A 24,510-nucleotide genomic window follows, 5' to 3' on the forward strand; every position below is an offset into this window, starting at 1 on the left:
ACCAATTGCAAACAACCACAGGCATCAGGAGGACGACGCAGGTGTGCGCGTGTGTTTATATTTCTATTTTCCTCTTTCTCTCTCTCTCCTTCTCTCTATCTCTCTGTGTGTGTGTGTGTGTATCTTTGTCTTGCTGGGTATACTTGTGTGTGTTCCTGTGTATGCCTGCGAGCCTGCATGTGTGTGTTTGTGTCTGTTTATGTGTGTGACTTTAGGGGAGTTTGTTTTCTGAAGCTTTTGTGACAATCTGGTTTTCATTTCCTGAAGGATGATTTCCTTTGTCCCCCCACTCCCCAACCCTCCCTCCCTCCTCTCCCTCCATCCCTCTCTCCCTCCCTCTCTTTCTCTCTGCCCAATCCCCCTGTCGTTGTCTGCTTATGTTCTCCAAAAATGGATGCACACAAATTTGGATCTGCAGACATATTTGTGTGAAGAAGCTAGCATGAGGTAGGCACAAAAGAACGATGCAGACTAATGTCTTATTTCAGTCAGAGTCATTAGTCCTCCTCCCTGTAGTGAGTTAGTCTGTGAGACTGTCCGTGTCCTCTGCACTGACGACGGAGTTGGTGTGGTTTCTTCCCCTCCCTGTGTAAAGAGCATTAGCAAGACTTCACTAGATTCTTGTGGGATTTAATGTTTGGCTTATTCAATTTCCTTTTTATTTTATTTTTTATTTTTTTATTTTGTGTGCACATTATTAAACTTCCTATCTCGGTTCACTGAAAGTTGAGTTTCACATATCAAACTCCATTTAGTAGATGTTTGCTCTGGAGCTTTTTACCTCCATATCACATGATCTATAACAGCAGATTAAGTGGATTTTGCTCAGTTAAGTCTATTTTTTATTATTAAAAATGACATTGGAGGGATATTGATGTTGTTTCATAAGAGATTGTTGGTGTCTTAAGTATTTTTTTATTAATATATATATATATATATATATATATATATATATATATATATATATATATATATTTTATTTAATTTTTTTTGCAATAAACCGGTCCAAATTAAATATGTTAAATATTGTTATAGGATGTTGGCACCTGCCTTTAATAGCTGTTAATCCTCTTTAACTGTTTAATCCTGATCATCTTGTTTCAATCATGTACCCAGATTTGGATGAAAGCATCAAAATCACAAAAAAAGGAGCTCATCATCTGGAAAAAAGAGAGTGACTGGAATCGACAGAGAAAGGGAGAAAGAGCACAGGGAGATAGGAGCAGGGATAAATGCATGATGGATGATCATGTAGAGAACAGAAACATCCTGTGCTGACAGCTGATGAGAGTCGGGACAAAGAAAAGGGAGAAAATGTGTTTACTTTAGTTTTAAAAGAAATCTATTTTTCATTGAGGTGAGAAACAGCACTTGACATAACAATCTCACCCCGAGGTCAATTTAATAGCTGCTCTGGGGGTTTCAGTAATATCACTTGATTCGTCATTAGCAGATGGAGTTTGCCCTGTTGTCATGGAAACATCCTTTTTTTTTTAATTTCCCAAGCACTTTGAGAAGTTCTCATTTACAAAATAGTTTGACGGGGAGTGAACTTTCACTCAACTCGCTGTAGACGTGAAGTCCTCAGCAAACGACTGCTGCTGCTGAGGAACAGGTGACGTGACAGGAGGCTCCCTGAGAGCCACTAAATGGACCTGGAGGTGAAATCATTTTGTCAGCCCGGACGCTGTGAAGCCGGTCGGTAATTTCAGCCACCGGCGGCTGTGATTTGTGTGAGAGGGAACGGGTTTGTTTTCCCTTTGAGTTCACAAGGCTGGAGTCAAAGCACGAGGCTACTTCAATGGCTAACAGCACAGATTACCTTTGTGTTTGTGTGTGCGTCGTCTGCTGATGAATTGTCAGGTCACGTCCTGTCATCTTCCACCTGGGGGAAACTGCATTTGATTGAAAAATATACGTGGAGACACTCGCACAACTTAAACACATGCATTTTTAAGACCCAGACTGCTGATTTAGACGTCTCACCCCGGTGTGTTCAGCCTCTTTATAACTTTACTAACACTTAAAGCAGAAGTAAGCAGAATGTTTGTGTTAATATACTGTAAGTCTTAAATAGTTATATCTTCCGACAGCAATCAATTATATAAAGTGTTTGGTCTGAAACACGGGTCTGTCAGTCACTCTGCTCTGCTGTAAGCCGAGGAGAAAACTTTCCTTGTATCCTACAACCTTTATCCAATGAGGAGAGAGAACGGCATAAAGGGGCGGTCCTCTCTGTGTGTGCAGCCAAGGGATGCGCGTGAATGTGGTGACGTAGGGACGAGGGCGGGGACTGCTAACTCCATCGGCTGACAAGAAGTTAGCCAAAATGACCGGATCGCTTACTTCTGCTTTGAGTGGCTGTTTTTATATAATATATTAAACCACACGTATCCAATAAAATCAAATTAATTTGATCAAATCACTGCGGGTGTCAGAAAACATCTGGGATTTGTTTTTTTTCTTAAACTGGGTCACCTATCAGCAGCGTGCCAAGTGTTTGCCAGTCTGCTTCACTGAGTCTTCCTCTGTGAAATTATATTTTAGCTGTTTGTTCTCCTCAGCAAAAAAAGTCCAGCACTAGCAGAGATCTATCCCTGTCCAGACTAACAGCAGTGTTATAATCAGGCCTGGACTAACACTTGCAGGTCATTAAAAAAGCTCTGACTTTTTGTTATTTAAAGTTATAGAGCAGTCATATTATTACATCAGGGCTCCGGTGGGAACCCTGGAGGAGGACGGAGGTCGATAGTGACTCATTTTCACACCTCTTCTTGCTCCAGTGCCAAACCCACTCCTTAGCATCAGCAGCAAATTAAATACCATAACTTTCCTCCTCTCCTCTCTGCAAGTCCTCCCTCTTATTTTATCCGTCCTTTGTGTCTCCTGCTGCAGTTTATTCTTTTATATCTCTCTGCTCAGTTCTTTTCCGTCGCCACTTCTCTATTCAATTCTCCTTTTTCACTATTATCTCTGTGTCCACTTTGTTTTCACTGTGACAAACAGCAGCCAGAGGATGCCGCGATGAGTGTCAGTAAAACTTTGATCAGTAATCTAGGTCAAGGCAGGGTTTTTTTTTTGTTTGAAGCATTTCAAGTCATACATTTGGATCATCACAGCAGGAAAAACACCCTGTAACTGCAGCACAAGTTCGACTACAAATCCCCATCTGAACAACCAAATATTAAGATGAATGACCTGTGTAATCTGATGCATACTCTTTACTGTACTTTACCAGAAAGTTTCACTATAATGAAGACTGTCAGGTACTTGATTGGGTTTTTAACAGCATGGATTACGTCTTTCCACTTCTGATTCAGGCCACTAATAGAGTTTATAACAGCTTTGTGGAGCTCTCATTGGGAATCCAACTGAGGTCTATTGTAGCTGTGTGTGTCTGAGTGTTTATTGTTCCTTTCGTTTTTCCACTTCCCATAACTCCCCTCGCCCTCCTCGTAATTTCCCTCTCCCGCTGTGCCATTCTGTCCGTCTCTTCTCTTTGCCGTGTTTTATTTCTTTTATTCCCTGTGCCCCCAGGGTTTGAGATGGGTCATCAGGTTGCCATGACAAAAGCTTTTAATATTGTCCAGGTTGAGTGGGGACGGTTGTCAAAGAAATGAGTTTTCTCTGACATGTCAATAATTTCAAAGAAAGTAAATAGCTAAATTCAGGCGAACAGAGAGTAATCCAGCAAGAAGTACAAGTGCAGCAGGACAAGAAGCCTTTTCTTCTCCTCAATTCATACAGTGCTCACCCAACTCAGTGCAGCTAATAACACAAACAACTATGAAACATGCAAATCAAATTTACTATGCAAGGCCATGTTGCACAAGTGGATGAGTTAAAGTGCTCACAGACCTACACAAGCTCGGGTTTTTATTTATATTCCTCTCTCCAACACCACTTCACAGCGGGAGGCCACGGTCACCCTGAGGAGGCACAAGACCTTTACAGAAGAATAAAACACATGCATTTCTGTGTCAATTCATGTTTTTTGACTCTTCCAATGCTTTAAAAAACATTCAAGAGATAGGAACAGGGAAGAAAAATGTTTCTGTGGACAAAGATCGAATATTTGTCATCCCTAAACCAGTAAAATATGTAGAAATAAGTATTTGACATACAAAGTGTGAAGAGGGCATTACAGTGGTGTAGTGGTTAGTACCGATGCCTCTCAGCTTGAAGGTTCAATTCCCACATTGCATGTTATTCTCTTCATTTACACTGGAAGTCAGAAATCGGAGTTTGGAATGATGTCTCCTCCTGAGTTAAGCGGTTTTTCGGCAAGCAGTTTTTCGGCAAATAGTCTTTGCCTCGGAAACAACTCTGTCTCGTAACTTAATGTTATTATCTCATAGCGTGGTGAATGTGTAGGTCACAACTTGTCCACCAGAGCGTTTTGGAGTTGTTGGATTGTGTGTTTGATGAGTTTGATGAGGGAAACCAAGAAATCCCATTAGCCTCCGTAGCGTAGCACTGAGCAGCTCGCGGCTCTGCTCCGCCGTTCTAAAAATAGCTTGCACCGACAAATAAAGGTAACAATCCTACTGCTATGACTGTAGGGATTATGGCAATGGGCCAGTTTGCAAAATGTTGAACTATCCCTTTAACATTGTATAACAATTTTTACAAATGTACAACAAAAACGTGTGATGAGCTGTTGGACGGATAATGCAACGTTTTACCATTAGCAATTGAAAAAAAATCAGGGTTTCATGTAGCCAACACGTGTTTACGTTTCGGCATCTTTTAACCCGCTGCAATTATGTGTCAGTGTAATGTCATGTAATCTTACACAACACTGCTGCTGTGGTGAGTGAAAAAAAACCCCCACATCATCCTCTGGGGTGTCTTTTGCTTTCATCATGCTGCTGTTTTGATGCAGCGTCCTCACTGTGGGAGAGCAGATGAACTAATGGCAGAGGAGGAGGTCAAGCAGCCGGCCCGACACGTCCGCTGTGGGTTTAAACTCTTGATTGTTTTTTTTTTTTTTTTACTGTCTGCTGGAGTCCAAATCACCAAATGGGGTTAGATTAGAATAGAGTAGTGTTAGTCAATAAAATGTCCACCCAAGTACACCTCCATGCCTGCTGCTGCGTAAGTGTGTGTGTGTGTATTTTCAGTCAGCTGTGAAATGGACGATTCCTCCTTCCAGTTTAGGAAGTGAGAGTAATGATGTAGAATGGAAGAGGTTTATAGAGATATTAAGCCCACCTCTTACTCCCTCTCTAACACTCTCTCTCTCGCTCCATCGTTCTGTCTCCACCTCTTCCTCAATGTCCCCCCTCTCTCTTCTCTCTGTTTTTATGATGGCATTATTATCTCGCTCTCCCGCCCATTACTGTTCAGGTTGGAGCAGAATAATAAATTTCAGGATCGTGCCGACGCAGCATTTCTTCCAGCTAAGGCTCATTCTGTGGACTCAACAGAAACACTGCTCCAAAACAACACAGGACAACAACAACGGTTGCAGCTTATGTTATGTTCTCCTCAGTTTCAAAGTACATTTAAAATAGCATGTAAAGTAAACATGCTAAACGGAAACGGTAATCACAGAGGTTTTGTCGTGTTGCTGGGAAAAATATTGGTTGCGTTTCGGTACAGTGATGCTGCTGCTATCAAGGATTTACAAATGGTTATAAGCAGCTGTGTACATATGAGAATTATTTGGTCACTGGTCATTGGTCTGTCCACAATATAGATTCTCTGCTTCACATTCAGACCTTCAAAATATTTGATTAAAAACACATTTAAAACGTATTGTGTATATCAGTCAATCTAAATGCTAAACCAACTAAGTTAACATCCAGTGCAATATGAATCCAGGGTCATAAATCTGTGCTATTTGTAATATATAAGGTTGTATGAAAGGATGTGTGATCTGTACTTGTCTAATTTTTTCTAACGTTGTCTGTCATGGGGATCTGTATCCGTGCACTTTTGTACAATGTAGTACTGTATGTCAATATGGGTTTTACATGTTATATCTGTCTTTGTCATTTCTTGTTATATGTTCTCTTTGAGCTACCCAGGGATGCAAAAATAATTTCAGCCTGAACTGACAATAAAGTTGTATCGTATCGCATCGTATCGTATTGTATCGTATCGCATCGTATTGTATTGTATCGTATCGCATCGTATCGTATTGTATCGTATCGCATCGTATCGTATTGTATCGTATCGCATCGTATCGTTGTGTGCACACCAGAAAACTGGAGCCTCAACCACGTTAGTTCATACAGTTCTTTTGTTTTCTTTGGTCCTTTGGTTACACTTTCCGTTATGTTTTAATGTTCCAACGTCTGGTGTGGCATGGCACAAATATTGACCTATATATTTTGAAAAACAAGAAATGACACATATTTGTCCTTACTTGCAATAGATGATAAATCATTAATATATTGTTATGAAAACTAGGAACGTCAAACTCTGCATTTGCTCTTGTTACACAACACTCAGCCACTCAGCATCCTGTAATTATCACTTGTTGTTTTCAGTAAAGTTACGTGCTTTAGAGTCACTTAACTCAGTGTTAGATAACATGTGTCTAGAAAGAGCATCCTGCTTTGTTTACATGTTACAATGCTGTCAAATGAAACAACAGTAAACAGTAAATGTGTCAGTAATTTTGCTGCAGGTCTTTTGCTGCAAACTTCCTAATCTCCATTTCTCTGTGTCTCTGCAGCTTCCAGCCTACGGAGGGAGTGTGGTCTACACTGTGTCTTATACCACAGCCCAACAGGAACAAATGCCAATTAGAGTCACCTCAGAACCGGACCTAATCCTAGAGGTAAGTTCTCAAACACACACTATATCCAGCACTGGCATACTCATATATTAAACTCAAACAAAGGACAGTTAAACAATACCATATGTGCCCTTTTCCCTACTATTTTGCATGGTGTGTGTAATGGGTCTTGCTTTTTAAAATCCTGTGGGCACATTTGAGAGATTCCTTAAGAGCAGTGAGCAGGAGCAGGAATAATCTCCACATCTGTCAAAGGTACTGACAAGGGGTGTTTTCTAACTCTGGGCTAATACACTGTATTTGGTTGTGGGAGGTTGTGGTCACAGCCATCACCCACATGAACAATGTGAATATCAGTTTTATGTATATGCGTGTCTGCAGCATTATTTATCATTTCCCACAAGCCAGCGAGTCCTGGACCAGTAAAAAACCACTAAATGAAGTAGCAAATGAAAGCTGTTGAAACACACACACACACACACAGAAACACACACACACACACACACACACATTAGCAGCTACAGCTGGCAGGGAAATGCTGAACTTAGCAATAAAAAATGCAGATAGTCTCCGGCTCTCCTTGCTCTCTGTATGTCTTTATAATGAGCAGGTTGCGATATGATGCATGGCAGCAATAAGCAAAGCAACAACACTATTAGTTAACTGTTTATATCTCCTATATCAGTAAACAGCATTGTGTGTGTGGTGGGGGTGTGAGTGCACAGTACACACACACACACACACACACACACACAAGAACACAAAAGGCACAAGTGTGTGAGTGGTTATACGTGTTCACAGTGTGCCACAGTCGCCGTACAAATGATCTCGTTATTTTTGCACCTACAACTTCCAACCAATGACGTGTTAAAGAGGAAACGTTAATTAGAACAGTTTGAGGGATTTTCAAATTCTGTGTCTGTACAGTAATAGGCTGCTATCGCTCCAAGTGCCTGCTGCTCACACACTGACAGGGAAATTAATTAGATGTTAAAAAATAATAATACAAGATTAATTCAAAGTTTCACCCTGTAGAGGTGGACATTTTTGATTGAATTTAGACACAAATATAAACAAAGTTAGGTCACAAGTTTATTTTCTGTCTCTGTGGTTGAGTTAAAGAATGTAAGAAAAGAGAACTGCAAAGAAAGGATGAAAGAGGACAAAAGAACAGCAAGGTAGGAAAGTAAGAAGTAAAACAAAGGATAGAAAGACATAGAAAGAAGGAAAGAAGTCAGAGGGAAACAAATTATGTGAGGAAATGACAAATGGAAGGTAGAAAGAAGAAAGGGAAAGGAATAATGGATGGAAACAAAGTAGGTAAGGAAGGAAAACGAGAAAGGAGATGAGGAAAGGAAGAAAGTAAGGAGAGATATACTGTAGGCAAGTTGAAAAGGAAACAGACAAAGAAGACAGAGGAAAACAAATGATGGAAGGAAAGAAGAATGATTGGAGGAAAGAAGAAAGGAAGGAAGGAAGATAGGGAAAGAAAAAATAGTTGAAAACAAAGTAAGAAGGTAAAAAAGTATAAGGAGATGAAGCAAAAGAAAATGAAAGGAGGAAGAAAGGAACCAGGAAGCAAGAAAGGAAATGAAGAAAGATGAAAAAGGAAAACTAAGGATACAGTAATAGGAAACAAACTGAAAGAAGAGACAGAGGGAAGGCGAGAATGGATGGAAACAAATGAAAGAAGGAAAACGATACTTGAGCAGAAAGAAAGGAGCAAACAAGATAAAGAAAGAGAGATAAAGGACATAACAGGAGGAAAACAAACAGGGAAGAAGGAGGAGAGAAACGGGGAGAGAGGGAGAAGTGAGAGCTGGATATTCACAGACCAATGAGCTGCTGTTATTTAAAGACGTGTCAGCGAGATGGACAGACTGGGAGGGGAAGGGAGGAGGAGGAGAGGAGGACAAGTGTCGGTCTTGTTGTCAACAAAAGGCCTCTCCAAACGATGACAATAATGAGCCACCTACACACTGTCAGCCAACTTTCTCTCCTCTCCTCCGTCTCCCCCCTCCCTCGCTCCCTCCTTCCTTCACCCCCCTACTGTTTGCTCTCTACATATCTGCACCAAGTTGTCGTATTGTTTGTTGCGTCGTTTCTGTGAAGCGTGAGAAGCAGCTCGTCTTCTCGGTTTGTAACTATTCAGGATGTGAATAGACAATAATCTCTCTGTCTCAGTTTGTGTGTACGGCTTTGTTGATTTCCTGCGTCTCTCTCTTTCTTTCTCTTTTCTCTCTCCGTGCCCACTTTATCAGCCTCCATCAGCACAGTTAAAAGAAATGTAAATACCGAGCTCTCTCACCAACAACAATCACTGCAACAACAATCAAAACAAGGCGTTCTGCTCTGCAGATACTGTATGTGCATCTTGAGTTTCTCATTTAGCATCGTAAACCATTTGAAAACACAAAAGAAATCAGCGTCTTTCTTATGTTTTCAAAGTCATTTTTCGCCAATGCTAAACAAAAAGATTGTGTCAGAGTTATTCTGAGTTCTGTAAGAAGTTCAAGATGTTATTTCAAGACGCATCAACAACAACAGGTTAAAGGAAACGTGGAAACTCGAGCTGTAAATACATAATTCAGATATGAACTGAAAACAGAATCCAACTTTTTGCAGTGATACTGTAAAATTAATTATGAAATATACAGTACAGTGTTGTCATTTGATGCTTTATACTAGTTAGTACCGTATGAGCTCATTTTCATCTACGGTCCCATGGCAGCTCACAAAGCAACAATGAACTGGTTCTGCTGACAAGTGTTGTTTCTATAGAGCTTCACTGTACAGTAGAGCAAAAAATGATTAAAAATACATTAATGAGCCACACTCGTCATTCATTTTTCATCACCAACTCACATACAGCTCAAATACTCACCAGCACTGTCAATGTGTATCAGTCCCTGGCTCAAAATAGTCCCCACAAATGCACTTCCCAGTTCCCAGCTGTTTTAGGCCCTTTCAAAATAAAACTACATCTTTGTGATGACAGGATTTAAAGGTGCTGTGATGTGATGTGGACTAACACAAGGGTGTTGGGTTTGGTCTTTTTATGGGGTTTTGTCCACAATAAGAGAAATATAGACATATACTGTATACAGTAAGCATCCTTTTAATGACCCAATTAGATTTTTTTTCAGGTGTGATGAATAGAAAATATGAGATGCACATTAAAAGCTTTTCTGTCTGAGATGTGAAAACTATTTTCTCAAAGGCAACTGTCTCTTTTCAATCAATCTATCCCTCTTTCTTTTCCCGTCTTTGTCAGTGTATTACTCTACGCCGCTGCTACTTTCTCTCTCTTTATGTCTCCCTCCATCTCCTCTCTTTCAATTAGTTTTTATTTAATGGTTTATTGGCACGGTAAGCTCTTTCTCTCTCTTTCTCTCTCTCTCTCTCTCACTCCCCCCCTCCATCAGTCGTTGTCACTCTGCGTTAGCCGCTACATGCCATTGATCTGTTCTCAACAAGAGATAGTCAGATACCAGGCCCGGCCTCAGTTCACTTTGCATTCAGTCCATTCAAAATGTCAATAGAAGCTGCAGCACATTACCTAATGACACATCATTCACTCCCACTCTCTTTTTATCCCCCGATCAGTTGGATGTGATAGTCTTTTCATGAAAGAGGCAGCAGACTTTTACAGAATGCAGATCTTTCAGGCTTTATGGAATTACAAGTTAATTGCATCAAAGAGGAGTAAAAAAAACCTGATGTGTGGCTGACTGTGTGTTTTTTCTTCTTCTCTGTGTGACAGGGCGCGGGGATGAAGATCGTAGACAGACGGTTTGGTCAGCCGGTGTACCCGTCCTCACCGAGAACCAATCACATCGTCCTCCTTCCAGAGAACTTCCTGGTTTTAGAGACGGGACAACCGATCAGTCGGAGGGATTTCTTGTCGGTGTTGGCCGGTATGAGCGGAGTGATGGTCCGGGCCTCGTACAGCACAGAGCCCACTGCTGTGTACAGGTGGGAACAGGCACACTCTACAATACCTGATGAAGTCGGTATTAGTTTAGTGCTAAGTAGCAACAGACCATCCATCCATCCATCCATCCATCCATCCATCCATCCATCCATCCATCCATCCATCCATCCATCCATCCATCCATCCATCCATCCATCCATCCATCCATCCATCCGTCCATCCACACAACCGCCCACCCACTAACTAAAGGCACTTATCCCTGAGGATCGGGGGCAGCTGATTCCTTCCAGCTCACACTGGATGATGTGATGTTGTGCCACTCTGGCTCACACAATTGAAATTCCACAATTAGAAAACTGAAATCGGGGATGCTTGGTGGTCGAGCGGTTAGAGAGCACGTCACATGTTGGCATGTGCCTGAAGCGCTGATCGCCACGATCTTTAGCGCATGTCATTCCCCCAGTCTCCCTATTTTCTTTCCTGTCTCTCCACACTACAACTACATTATCAAATAAAGGCAAACACACCCCAAAACTGATTAGATATTATTTTGCATATGATGTATTAACTACTAATTACAATAATATGTCATTAAAGAATGTGATTTACATTTAATATCATTCATATTAATAATAATTCTTTAATTCTTTAATGATAAATTGTATTTTGTTGTTGCTAAAACAAACCCCCACTTAACACACATACAGTACTGTAGCAAAAGTAGACCAATCAGATTCTCAACAAATAGAAACTCCCAGCAACTTTAAGAATAAAATGAACGTTCCCAGAGTTGAGACTGTGTTTCTTCCTTATAGTCCCTCACTAACCCAACATTAACCCTCTGTAACCTTGACATAAACACGCTGCAGGCAGCTTTATGGGTGAAGTTTATTTTCTGTCTGCGAGTAAATTCTGTCTGAGAGAATGAACTCAGGGTTTAAAACATCTGAAGGTCCAATCAGCCAAATAGCCCGGCTTATGTATTAATGTGCTTATGTGTTTATGCTTGATATTTCTGTGTATGTGTGGGTTTGTGTGTGTGTTTGTGTGTGTGCGTGTGTAGACTACACTCCTTCTCAATGCAGGTCGCAAATCCCTCTGCCCGAGGAGAGCAAAGAGCATCAGCTGTAGAAAATTGTTCTTGTCCTCCTGGATATGCTGGAACTTCCTGTGAGGTAAACACACACACAAACACACACACATACATACACACATACACACGCACACACCCTCACAGCCACAGCAGCGATTTTACAACTTCCTTTACAAAATAAAACATCATTTTAAAGAGTGCTAAGGGCTTCTTCTTTTCTAAACTAATTTCTCAGTTATTCTTAAATCTTACAAAACCAGCATTAATACAACTATATGTAAAGCCAATAGCTTTTTGGAAATATAATTGTATGTTGTACACTAAACACATCAGTAAGATCCCTGAAGCAGTTTTTTTTTGTATTTTGCTTTGAGTGAATCTGATTCTCAAACGTGTTACTTGTTATTAATATTAAAACGTGGCTGATTAAAATAAAACTGGAACAATCTTTAAAGCCTCCAAACCAAAACAACAACGTCAGTTCAGTATGTTGTTTCACAACGCAGCAGTTTTTCTGTTGATTTTCACACATGCTACACACACAAACACAAACACAAACACAAACACACATGCTCCGACATACAGACACACAACATAATGCAACATGGAGAATTACACACACAAAAATGCATGTATCTGAGGTGTTAATTAGAAGAAGATAGGGAAGTAACACCAGCAGATTAAGACTGTCTAACTGTGTGTGTGTGTGTGTGTGTGTGTGTGTGTGTGTGTCTGTGTGTTACAGACTTGTCTTCCTGGTTTTCGGAGGGTTAATGGGGATCTGTACAACGGTGTGTGTGAAGTTTGTCACTGCCATGGACACGCTTCACAGTGTCATGAGATCACAGGACACTGTCTGGTAAGTTCATTAAATCTTCTCTGTCTCTGCTATCCTGGTTGAGTCAGTTCATCTCTACTGTTCACACTGTTCACATTTACTGTTGAAAAAACTTTGTCACTTTTTATATTTTCTGAATGTCAATAGATGATAACCATATTTTTGTGAATGGTAAATGAACGTATAAATGAGCATCTCAAGCAGCTGTATTGTATTTATATTATTTAGACAGTACTTTGACTGTTCTGTGCTTGGAAACACAATAAATACTTGCAAAAATGTAATTATTACGGTGTCACACAAATTATCATCATGATGATTACACTGTAAGTATATAAATGGATGGACCAATCATCAGCTGACATCACTGATGTTTTGTAGATGAATAACTGAAGGAGCCTTTCATTGCTGAGATTCACTGGTCAGTTCACTGTTCACCCTGGGAAATTGTAGGAAAAGGATAAATTAAGTATTTGCTTTGTGGCTAAAATGTTTCTGCCTTTACTGTATTCTCTAATCGTAACGTCTGAGTGTTAGAGATGAGTTTAAGCTTTGCAAAACAAATATTTTAGCATTGGTGTATTTTTTCGAAAGAGAAGTTGGAAGTTTAGTTTCGCTTCTTCAGTTACCGCCTCAAGTTACCATCTAGTGGTCGTTAGAGGAACTGCAGGGTGAGACATTTACCCGCCAGCACACACGCGCACACACACACACACACACACACACACACACACTAACACACACACACACACAACAATGCAAATACACACAGTGTGTACACACATATATACATATACATGCCAACCTGCTCCTGTGCATATACACACACATGAACACACACATCATCATCATCACTCCCCAGTCCACACAATGCCTCAGGCTTAACCTGTCAGTTAGCATCAAACTGAATACACACACACACAGAGACACACACACACACACACACACACACACACATGGTGAGTGGAGACAGTTGTGGGTTTTGTATTACCATGTTATGTTTCATTATAGATGAGGAGCATGCTGGGACATGTCAGAGGGAAAACACACACATGAAGAAAGACATGGTTGCTGGCTCAATCACTTCCTCTTAGACAAACACACACACACACACACACACACACACCTCCTCTATACATATTCATACAGAGTGACAGACGTACAGCCAGAGGCTCTGGCTATAGTTGAATGAGTGAATGATGCCATGGTGCTATACTGTAGGTCAGATGAAATGTCTTTTCACTGCTCACGCACACACACACACGCAAACTCTAAAATCCAAGAAAAAAAATCAGTTTGTGCATCAGAAGATCTGTGAAATGTCATGCAGAAGTATTTTTAATTAACTCTACATTATGCATTTACATCATGTGATGTTGCTGTTGGTGGAGGCGGAGCACTATTAAAAAATAAGGTCGTCAATTATGTTCAATCAGTAGAAGGATTTAATTTGAACTGAACTTGTGGCCTTGAGCTTTTATTACCTGATGCTGTGTGACTATTGTAGCTGTTGTAGTGCAGGTCGTTTTGTGTCCATGGGAGAGAAATAACATTTTAGAAGAAATGTGATAATCAAAGAGGGAATAAAACAGAGGATCAATAAACTTACATTCTATTTTATCTAATAAATACAATCTGTTCCTGCACTTTGCACAGTTCTGTTACGAAGAAACTTTTCTTTTATCGTAATTTGTTCTCAGTTAAACTATTAAATTATTTAAAAACAGTGCAGTGTATTGAACCATCAAAGCTGTCTTATTCCAAACTGTGAGTTGACTGAGAGACCGAAAGCAAAAGAAAATAAGTCTAATGTTTGACTGGACTTTGATCTTTGTAAATTATACAACATCATGATGATCACTTCTTTCACTAAAGTCGAAGGAAAAACTTTAGAAATAGTAGTGATGATAATAATAATAATCATCATCATCATCATAATAACTTTGCAGTTTACAGTTTTCACCAACACTGAAATTTGTTGCTGCGTTCTGAGCGAGTGAGTGTTGAGTTGAGATTATTCCTCTGTGTCTTGTCTGCTTGGTTACTACGGTAACAACATGTGATGCTAATCCTGAACCATGTCATTAACCCCGACCACCTGCAGATTGTTCCTCCTGCCGCTGTCTGCCAGAGGATAATTTGATTTGACAGCTTCACTCAATAACATTAATTTTGTTTTTGTAGAAATACATCAACAAACGTCTCCTCTCCTCACTGCAGCGCTCAGCCCGTTAGTTTCTACCACTCTGACCTTTGACCTCTCAAAGCAAAAGTGTTGACATTGTGCTGAAATAGCTCTTTATGGAAATGTAACACATTACATGTACAGTATGGCCCTATATCAATCAAGATGTTGCTTCATACAGTATGTCACATATGCATACACACATATTATCACATACATCCACTGGATATATGAACATGTAACATAAATTGCATACCCATCGTACAAATTTGTATTCGTACAAATGTGGAAAATATCTAATTAATTTTCATATGGAATCATATGTTGTTATGAAATCATATGCTGACACTATGCTACATTTATGTTTTCAAATCTACAACAAAAATCATACATGCTTTTATGTTTTTCTTTTCAATTTTGCATGTATTTTACATTTACCTATATCTGTGCTTGTGTAAGTGTACAATATAGATCTATAACATATATTCACATATTGTATATATTAACTACATACATATTATGTTTGCTGGTAAAATATATGTGACAACGATATATTAGAGACATATATCACATGAATGTGAATAATACAATATATATGTTAAAGTATAAACATATATAAGTGTATACTGTAGGAGAGCAGGTCTGCCTGTTGTTTGCTCCTTAGTTTCCCTCTCAGCCCCGACTCGCATCCTCTCCAGCTATTAACTACAAATTAACTCAACTGTGGCCTCTAATTCATCTTCATCATTGGTTTAGGATGATAAAAGCGGCCGCGATGCTACCTGTGTGTGTTCAGCATTTTGCACACCACACTGCATTTACAATGCAAACTCAGCTCGTCTTCCAGACGTGTGTTGGACAGATTACCCACTGAGGGGGATGTTCACTTGAATTGCAGCAAATTGAAAAAAACAAACACTCAACATGCAAGCTCATAATGACCAGCAAGATTGTGGGATTGACATTTGGAATTTTACAAATGTTAAAATAATAAAAATTTTAGAAAATGCCTGAAAAAGATTGAATGATCAGATTTTCCTGACAAACACAATGGGCTTTCAGGACTTTGTCATCTCTGCAGGCACTGATCTTCTCCTGACACTGAGGTTAACGGATCAGATGGTCTGTTTGCCAAATTGTTGATTTGTTCTCTCAACATAAATGAACTTTAACCCGTGTGTGTCGCCACCAGGACTGCACCCACTACACCACAGGCCCCCACTGTGACACCTGCCTGGCTGGATACTATGGTAACGCCACCCATGGGTCACCTGCGGACTGTCAGCGCTGCGCCTGCCCGCTCAATCTTCCCAGCAACAAGTAGGTCCTGCAGACATCGGGGCTAATGCTGCTATGATGAGACAATTTAATAAAATACCTCAATCTATTAACTGGTGACCCCCGTGACCCCGTGGCCCCAATTCTCTCTTTGACCTGTCTCTTGATAACTTTCCTCTCCCCTCTCCTGACACCACTTTTTCTGTCCGTAAAGGACCGCAGCTACTGTATCACCATAGATAGAGGCATAGGAAAATAATTGTAAAGATATGAATAGAAATATTGTTATCACAGCTAGAAACATCAATATATGTAGGAAAAACATTGTCCTTGTGGGTGGAAATGCACACAATTGGTTGAATTAACATAACTGTGATGATTAAACTTGACACGGTGGCAAACTCACCCCTCTCCCACAAGTCATTAAGGCATTTAAGACAAACCTTTTATCATACCATCGTTCTGCTCACGGTCTGCCTGCTTCACAGTCACAGACTCTTGTTACTCGAGTAAGTAAAGAAAAAAAAAACACTCAAAAATATTTCAATAAGATAAGTAAAGATAGATAGATAGATGCCTACAGATAATTCTACATCAGGATGAAGGAGTATGAGGGCTATGGATTTTTTTTCATCCTGCACTTTGAGAAAATGAGTTAAAATGGTAACACTTTATAATAAGTACACACTATTAAGCATTAGTTAAGCTTTAAATACTGAATTCATCTTTTAATAACACATGAATACATCAGTATGTAGCCTATAAGATGTTTTACTCATCATTGATAAGCACTAACTGTATTTATAAACTATATACTAATGAGTATTCATGCATTATAAATGAAGAATTCAGTATTTATTAGTGCTTAACTAATGCTTAATAGTGTGTACTTATTATAAAGTCTTACCATTTAAATGTCAAAAAAGTTGAAATGCTGAGAAGAGGGTCAACTCTCTCTGTCCATGTATGTCCAGTTACAGTAGAGGAGTGACTGACAGTGTTGCTACAGTATATAACTACACCAGTTCATCTATACAAGGAGTTTTGTAGAGGCGGCTGTTTGCTATCATCTCAGAAGGTAGACTTTAATGTCAAAATGTCAAGTTTGTTCTCAACTTCCTAAAAATTAAAAGTACAAATCCTCACCTTTAGTCTTTTTATTCTCAGCATTTTGACATTTTTTCCAGAAATGCATCTGTGGCTCTAATACCTCGTCATACATCAGGACTTGTGAGTTAGTAAAACAGTCAGTATTTGTTTCATCACTGATCTGATGTGGTGGATGTTATAATGTCGAGTTGAGTACATTGACATATCATCACTTTTTGAGTTAATACAGTGAACTTTTTTAGCAAACAGAGCAACGTTATTATCAGTCATTAAGAGTCATGTCTCTGTCCATCTGATGGATGTAAGCCTAACTCCTGAAGTAAAATGATGGCATCTTTAACTTCTATCTCCATTAGAATCATCATCTTGTCACTAACAATATGGCAAGCTTTTGTTGGGTTGATTTTTAGTTGTGAATACTGTAGTGAAACTTACTGCACAATACTGCACGTTCAGGAGATAATTCACTGTAGGTTAATCACATCACTACAACCAAGCCACTGTTGCATGAATACACTGTTTATTGAGAGATATAGATCATAGCTGCTTTGATAAACTGCAGTTACAGGAGTAGTTGTTCCTAGCTGCTGTCAAAATACAGATTTTCATGAATGGGTTTCTGATAAACTTCACTTGTATAAAAGCTAATGCATTGAGCTGAAACATTATTTAAACACTGGTTAGCTTAGATGTTTACAGCTGCTTTTATGGAGCTGCAGTTTCCCCAAACAACCAGGGAGGGATGCTGTGTGTTAGTCGCACAGATGTCACTAAGGCGGCGACACAGGCAGCAGCAGCTGAGAATCTGGATGCAGTCGTGGCACGTCATGTCCAAAAACTCCCAGAGCTAAAGAAAGACACAACTCTCTCTCTCTTTCTCTTTCTATCTCTTCTTCTCTACCTCTCTCTAACCAGTGCAGTAATAAAAACTTGAAGGTGATGCCCCTTTCAGCGCCCTCCAAATAGCCACGTCTAGTCCAGCCGGCCACGTACTGTAGCCAGGGCAGTCAGACGGTTGTTAGCAGTGATGCCGAACCTCATATGAACGTCAGATGAAGTGATGTCCATATTAGTTTCAACACAGGGAATCACGCAGGAGATTTACAGCCAATCGATAGAAATCAGTTTAGTCCTGGAGAGCTGTTCTGCTTTATTTACACAGAGGCTTAATTACTCTGCTGCAATAACTGGTTTTTATTTGTCAGTTTGATCTAAATCTACTCAACAGATTTCAGGTGAATTTAGCTCCTCAGTCAGTTTTCTATACAAAGGTCGTTTCCACCTATGTAGATTTACACCCACTTTGATTTTTCTGTTTTTTTCCCTCCATCTGTTCTTATTGACTTTCACTCAAACTTCACAAAGAAAAAAATGACACATTTAGATGCTCTAAATATGACTAATGTATACAAATATAAATATTTTTTACTGTATCTGGAGGCCATATTGGTGCGTCGTGATCCATTTTCCACCCGTATTACCCATTATTCATGGGCACATTACGCATTTATAACCAAATTTAGACAACATGTGCGCACATCTACCATGAGCAAACCTGCAAGAGCTGATGTTTAATTTACAGACGCCTCTCCAGCTACACGAGAAACAGATACTTTGTGGTTATGAGTCAGATTTGCACTATTATTATGAAGTCTTTGATATTTTGTAGGTAGGGATTGACTGTGCTGCCAGGCCTGTTCTCATTAAACCGATTGAACGGCTTTATTTTGATGATCTGCATTACTGTAAACCTCAGCTGTCCTTTATTCAACACAAGATCAGCTCAGTGACCTGTTGTTATACTGTAGCAGCAGATTTTACAACACAATAAGATATTCTTCTCTGGTTAATTCCTCAACAAGCAGTTTGAGTTAACTTTATTCTAAAAGTCGTGTCTGTGTCTCAAAGATATTGCGGTGGCTTATTAGTTTATTTGGTGCAGCAAAAAATATATTTACATGTATATAATTATTTGTTTTTGGAGAAAGTCTTACTTCACATTACACACATTCATTTGCATGATTTCCCCCCAAAATGACCCTCATTAGTTCAGCTGGTGTGAATATGATCCATTGCATCTAAAAATCTTTATGCATATATATATTTATGTTGTTGTTGTTGTTTACATGAACTGGCCAAACAATCTGACTTGTAACTGTGTGAGTCAGCTCACAGAGAGTGATCCAGCCAATCAGCCAGCCAATCAGTTAGTCAGCAAGTGAATCAGTCTGTGGCCGGGAACTCGAGCCAGAAGAACTATCTATAGTTTATGGAAGTGGGAGGGTGAGAGAACGAGGGTGAGAGACTATCGGTTTACTCTGCCTGTCTGCCTCTCTGTCTCTTTCTCTCTCTCTCTCTCTCTCTTTGTGCATTTTGGGTACAGTTCAGTTCTTAGGGAGGAAGAGTGTTTTCCAAAACCGGGAGTGTGTTGAAGTACAGACTTGTGGATGTGTCACAGACAGAGAAAGAGAGAGGGAGTAGAGGGGAAACTGAAGAGTGTGTGTGTGTTTGTGTGTGAAGACTGGAAAGTGAAAGTAGCAACACAGGTGTTTGTGTGTTTGTGTGAGTGAGTGTGTGTGTGTGTGTGTGTGTGTGTGTGGGGAGAGAAACAATGGCCTTAACTCGCCTCTCTCCTCTCCTCTTCCTCTCCTCTCTCCTCCTCCTCCTCCTCCTCCTCCTCCCGTACGCCACGCTGGGACAACGCTACCGAAATTACCATCAACAACAACAACAATTACAACAACTGCAACAACTGCAACAACGTCGCCACGGCAACGTCAATAGCTTCAGCCCAACTTGCCACCTGGGTGAAGAAGGCGAGCAGCTGTGCGACCAGTGTCCACCTGGATACACAGGACCCAGATGTGACAGGTAACACACACACACACACACACTGAACACACACATAAACACAGAGTTGTGCCTAAACTTTTTGCCTTTTGTCGAAGTGACGGCCTTCAAGCTCGGTGTGGAAGTCTAGTGAATCTCATTATTAATGAACACAGAGCTGAAAATAACTCACTCATCCATAAATCTTCAATTCAAATCTGGTTTTCAACAGTTTTTGCCAGTTTTTAAAAAACACTTTTAGTTTAATTGCAGCATCTGTAATTAGGTCTGCATTATTTAAAATGTTGATAAGGGCGATAACCTTAAAAAAAAGACACTGTTATTGTTTCCTTTCCCACAAAAAAAAAAGTACTTTGGAGCTAAATTAGGCCTGAATTCAACCATCCCCAGCTGAAAACAGAGGCTGCTGCTGCTGCTGCTGCTCATTAAGTGTTTTTGAGTTCTTCCTGTCCCACTGTCCATCCAGCTTTCTGTCCACACCACATTTATTAGTTGACTGACATTCTTGTTCCTTTACTTGTGAGGTTTTATTTCATTTCATTTTATTTTATTTTGTACCAACCCAGGACTAATGAGAAGTCTCTGTCTGGATGCTAGTCTTGTTAAAACTTCAGGCTCTGCTGTCATTTGGTGACGCAGACGGGAGTGAAAATAATCTTTCCACCGCCCAGACTCTCTGAGACACTGGACATTTGGACGGTTGTGTATTGAAGTGAAACTGCCCATAGCTGAAATTCACTCACACTAATAATAGTTGAAAGATTCATACAGTAGAAATTCCAACACACATTCTTCATTTATAAATCATTTATTAAGAAAAGGACCTGACAAGAAATATGCATAAGCAATATTTCCCATTGCGGCCATTCAGTCATTATACACATGTTTATTATTAGTTAGTTATTATTAAAATACTTTTCAGTAAGTCATCATCAAAAGGATTTTTTTTTACAATCTAGTAATTGAGTTGAGTGAAATAATAGATGATATATTCATGATACAGTCAGTAATATATTAATATATTAATTAAGGCTTTGTAATAAAGCCTGAGAGTCTTTTTACAAGGTAGAGGAACATGACTTCTGACGATGCATACATTATTTATCATTGACAGGTTATCATTTTATAAGACATGGTGGGTTATAATATCATACTTTTTAAAATTTTATTTTATTATATTTGTAGATGTGAAATGGGACACTGTTAGATAACAATTTCCCATGGGGCATTAATACAGCATTTCTGATTCTGATATTACGTCAAACTAGATTTGATGGAGACTCAATAGCAAGAACTGATCCAAATCTGACTGTATTTATTTATTTATTTAGTTGATAGTAACCTAGTTTAAATACAGGCCATGAAACTAAAGAGCTCTAGCTGCTGTAATGCTTTAACACTGAAGCTTCACAATCTTCACTGTATCACGCTGTGCAGTCTCACCTGCCATGATGTGTTCATCCTTACATGAGCTGCTTATAATTTCTATTTAGTTAGGCTGCATGGTGTCTATACTTGTGACTGTTATAATAACTTTAACCCCCAGGGTAAAAGATTTAAATAGGTGTTCAGCTGCAGGCTCACAGGCCTTTGCTGTTTGTTGCTGGTTAAAAGAGCCCTGCTGGTGGACCTGGGCCCCCAGCTCCGTGGCCTGCATACCCTGCATGCCTCGCCATGCTGTCCACAGCAGAACCTCTCTGTCTGCCTTTCAGTCTTTTTATAAACCTCATTTGCCAGTGGAAAGCGAACTGACTCATTGTCAGTCCATTTTTTAGCTCTGTCGCAGAGAGGCATCTGCACTGCACCACGACGACACGCTCACTGACAAATATGGAGCAGCCACTGACAGAGGGCCTGACCAGCACGACCACACTGGTCCCCCTCTATTTCTAATGTAATGTAGAATCAGTGTGTTTCAATTCATCATAAAAACACCTGAGCTGCTTTTTCTAAGTTAAGATAAGTGTTTGTTTATCTGTTTGGTTTAGTGAGTGTGTGCAGACTACATCTGTGTACATACATTCTTTATATGCCTATGTTATGTGCTGCCCAGGTGCCATATGGTGCAAAGAAAAACAGCTCTTTGCTAAAATGAGAGAGAAACAAACAAGCTGTCGACCACATTGACTCAGAGCACACGGGAGCCGGCATAATGTAAAATAATATTTTATAACTAATGACAGTATTAAAGAGGTAATCAGCGGTTGGTTGGTTTCTTGTTCTATTAGTCTAATTGATACCTGCTATGCACTACCTGCCATTACACTTCATTATCTACAGTGCTGTTGTTGTTGGTGGTGGTTAATTAATTGTAATGTGCCAATTTGTCTGTATTATGGGCTTTAAGAGAATAAGCTACTCTATTCTTCCCATGCTAATAGACTATCCACTCTCTGCTAAGTGATTCAGCTTTTCAATTTCCTGTCCATAAACAGCCATTTAGAACTGAGCTGAAAGCTTTCTAATGCAGCTGCCTAACAAATAGTAAGTCGCCAGCTGCTTTTTTTTTTTTTTTTTTTTTACAGCCATTCAGGTTTTGCTAGTTTATCCATATGTGCTGTATTCAAACGCCCTTTCATGCAGTAAACAATTAATGCTAATATTATCATTGATATACAGTAACAGCCTTTAAAATGTTATTGTAATAAAGGGTTATGGGGTTGGAAAGACAAAAAAAGAGAGCCGTTACTGGGAAATACAAGTGAAAATGTGGAAACTCAAGTGAAAATGAGTGGAGGATCCTCTTTCATGGCTGACAGGTGCCTAAGGAGCAGCATGACAAAACCTGTAATAAGAGCAACAGGAACAATAAAGCCAAGTCCAATATCTACCCTAATGTATAATATGTATGTGATATAATAACTAAGGTTCACTTACTGAGACCCAACATCGATCCTGCTGTGTGATTACGAGTCCAGGAAGAACATGGTCAACACCGACTGACTGAGCAGGGCTTCAGTATTTCTACAGGAAGTAACAGGAGCAGTAGTCTCTGTGGCTTTAATACATTTTCTCAGTGTCTCTTAATCTAGAAATACAAATATATAAAACTTGGGTGGAAAACTGGATGGAATTTTTTTTTTCAAAGAAGATTAAAAAGAAAAAAAATCATTACATACGTAGCTTTGGAGGTTTAAAAAAATGTAACTCAGTGTTTTGGAAGAGGAGATTGATACTGTGTGTCTGGCGTGGAGAGATAAAAGAGTGAAAATGTGAAGGCTTAACGTATTTAACTTAGAAACTTATCTGCCACAGTCTTTGTCTCTCTCAGCCTCTCTGTCTGTCTGTCTCTTTATTACACAGTGTGACAAAGAAGAGCTGCAATAAAACAGGTGGTGTGAAGAAGCAGGAATTAACATTTATGGAATAATTTGAATGTTTTTATTTTTAAAGTTTATCAAGAAAATATTTAAATAAAACATTTTAGTCACATTACAGATTTATAGCTCAGCATGTGTTCACTGCTCATTGAAGAAGTTGATTGAAAGAAAAAATGGAGCACCTATAGCCCCAGTGTACATTTACATCCTGGCAACAACAGGCATGGCAGAAAATGTTATGAATGTCAGATACTTCACCGTCTACAGAGAGGGAGGGAGAGACAGACATTTGAAAGTGCTGATGCCTCCACAGCTCCTCTCACCGACTGAGCTCAGCAGCTCCCAGTTGTTCTTTGAATACAATACAATATATTATTGAGGTGATTGACGGCAGCGGTGGCTCATAATTGTGAAAAATTGTGAAGTTGAACTCATATTGAAGCAAAAAATAACTTCACTTCCACTTCCCTCCCTTAATATACATACATTTAAATACAATAACCAATCACACCAAACTGCCTCAACATTTCTGCCTTTAACAGGGAGTATACTGTACAGATGGTCGCAAAATGTCCCCTAAGGGACAATAAAGTTTATTCTATTCAATTCAATACGGTTCAATTCAAAATGCTTTAAAGTTATGGGGGAAAGACAAAAATGTTGAAAAGGAGGAGGAGAGCCTGTCTTCCTCTGGTGCCGACCCCCCGCCCCATTTTGAACACTAAAAATAAAAGAACATAACTTTTATGTTCCCAGCCACTCTCTCTCTCTCTGTAACTCTCTACCAGTTGTGTCCACCGTCTGCTTCCTGTCCCTCTGATGGTTTTGACCAGGTGTCTGCCCCCCTTTCTCCCCCATTTCTTCAAGCGTCCAGGACTCTCCACTATAAATACTTTCACTTCCTCTTGAGGCCTAAGACAGTACCAGTGTTGGGAATGTTACTTTTAAAAAGTAATTAGTTATAGTTAATAATTACTTCTCCCAAAAAGTAACTGAGTTAGTAACTCCACTACTTCACTATAATAGTAACTAGTTACCAGGGAAAGTAACTATTGTGTTACTTTTTCTTTCTTTTTTTTAAGATTAAATATGTCGAAGAATTTGGATTTTTTTTCTCTAATTTTTAAATTGTATTTTATTGTTTTCATATATTT

General features: G+C 39.5%; 1 protein-coding gene across 10 annotated transcripts in view; it reads left to right on the forward strand.

Moving 5' to 3' along the window:
• The window catches only part of lama2 (laminin, alpha 2), a 213,593-nt gene that overhangs the window by 85,713 nt on the left and 103,370 nt on the right, over positions 1-24,510 (forward strand). For all 10 annotated transcript variants that reach the window (XM_085771314.1, XM_085771315.1, XM_085771318.1 and 7 more), the window contains exons 15-20: positions 6,686-6,790; positions 10,512-10,723; positions 11,746-11,857; positions 12,521-12,634; positions 15,991-16,118; positions 19,971-20,057. In XM_085771314.1, coding sequence (XP_085627440.1) covers positions 6,686-6,790; positions 10,512-10,723; positions 11,746-11,857; positions 12,521-12,634; positions 15,991-16,118; positions 19,971-20,057 — 758 coding nt within the window. The remainder of the gene's footprint in view (positions 1-6,685; positions 6,791-10,511; positions 10,724-11,745; positions 11,858-12,520; positions 12,635-15,990; positions 16,119-19,970; positions 20,058-24,510) is intronic.

Source organism: Trachurus japonicus, chromosome 24 (genome assembly GCF_045865225.1).
Source record: "Trachurus japonicus isolate A0001 chromosome 24, Traja_1.0".
In the NCBI taxonomy this organism is placed as follows: domain Eukaryota; kingdom Metazoa; phylum Chordata; class Actinopteri; order Carangiformes; family Carangidae; genus Trachurus; species Trachurus japonicus.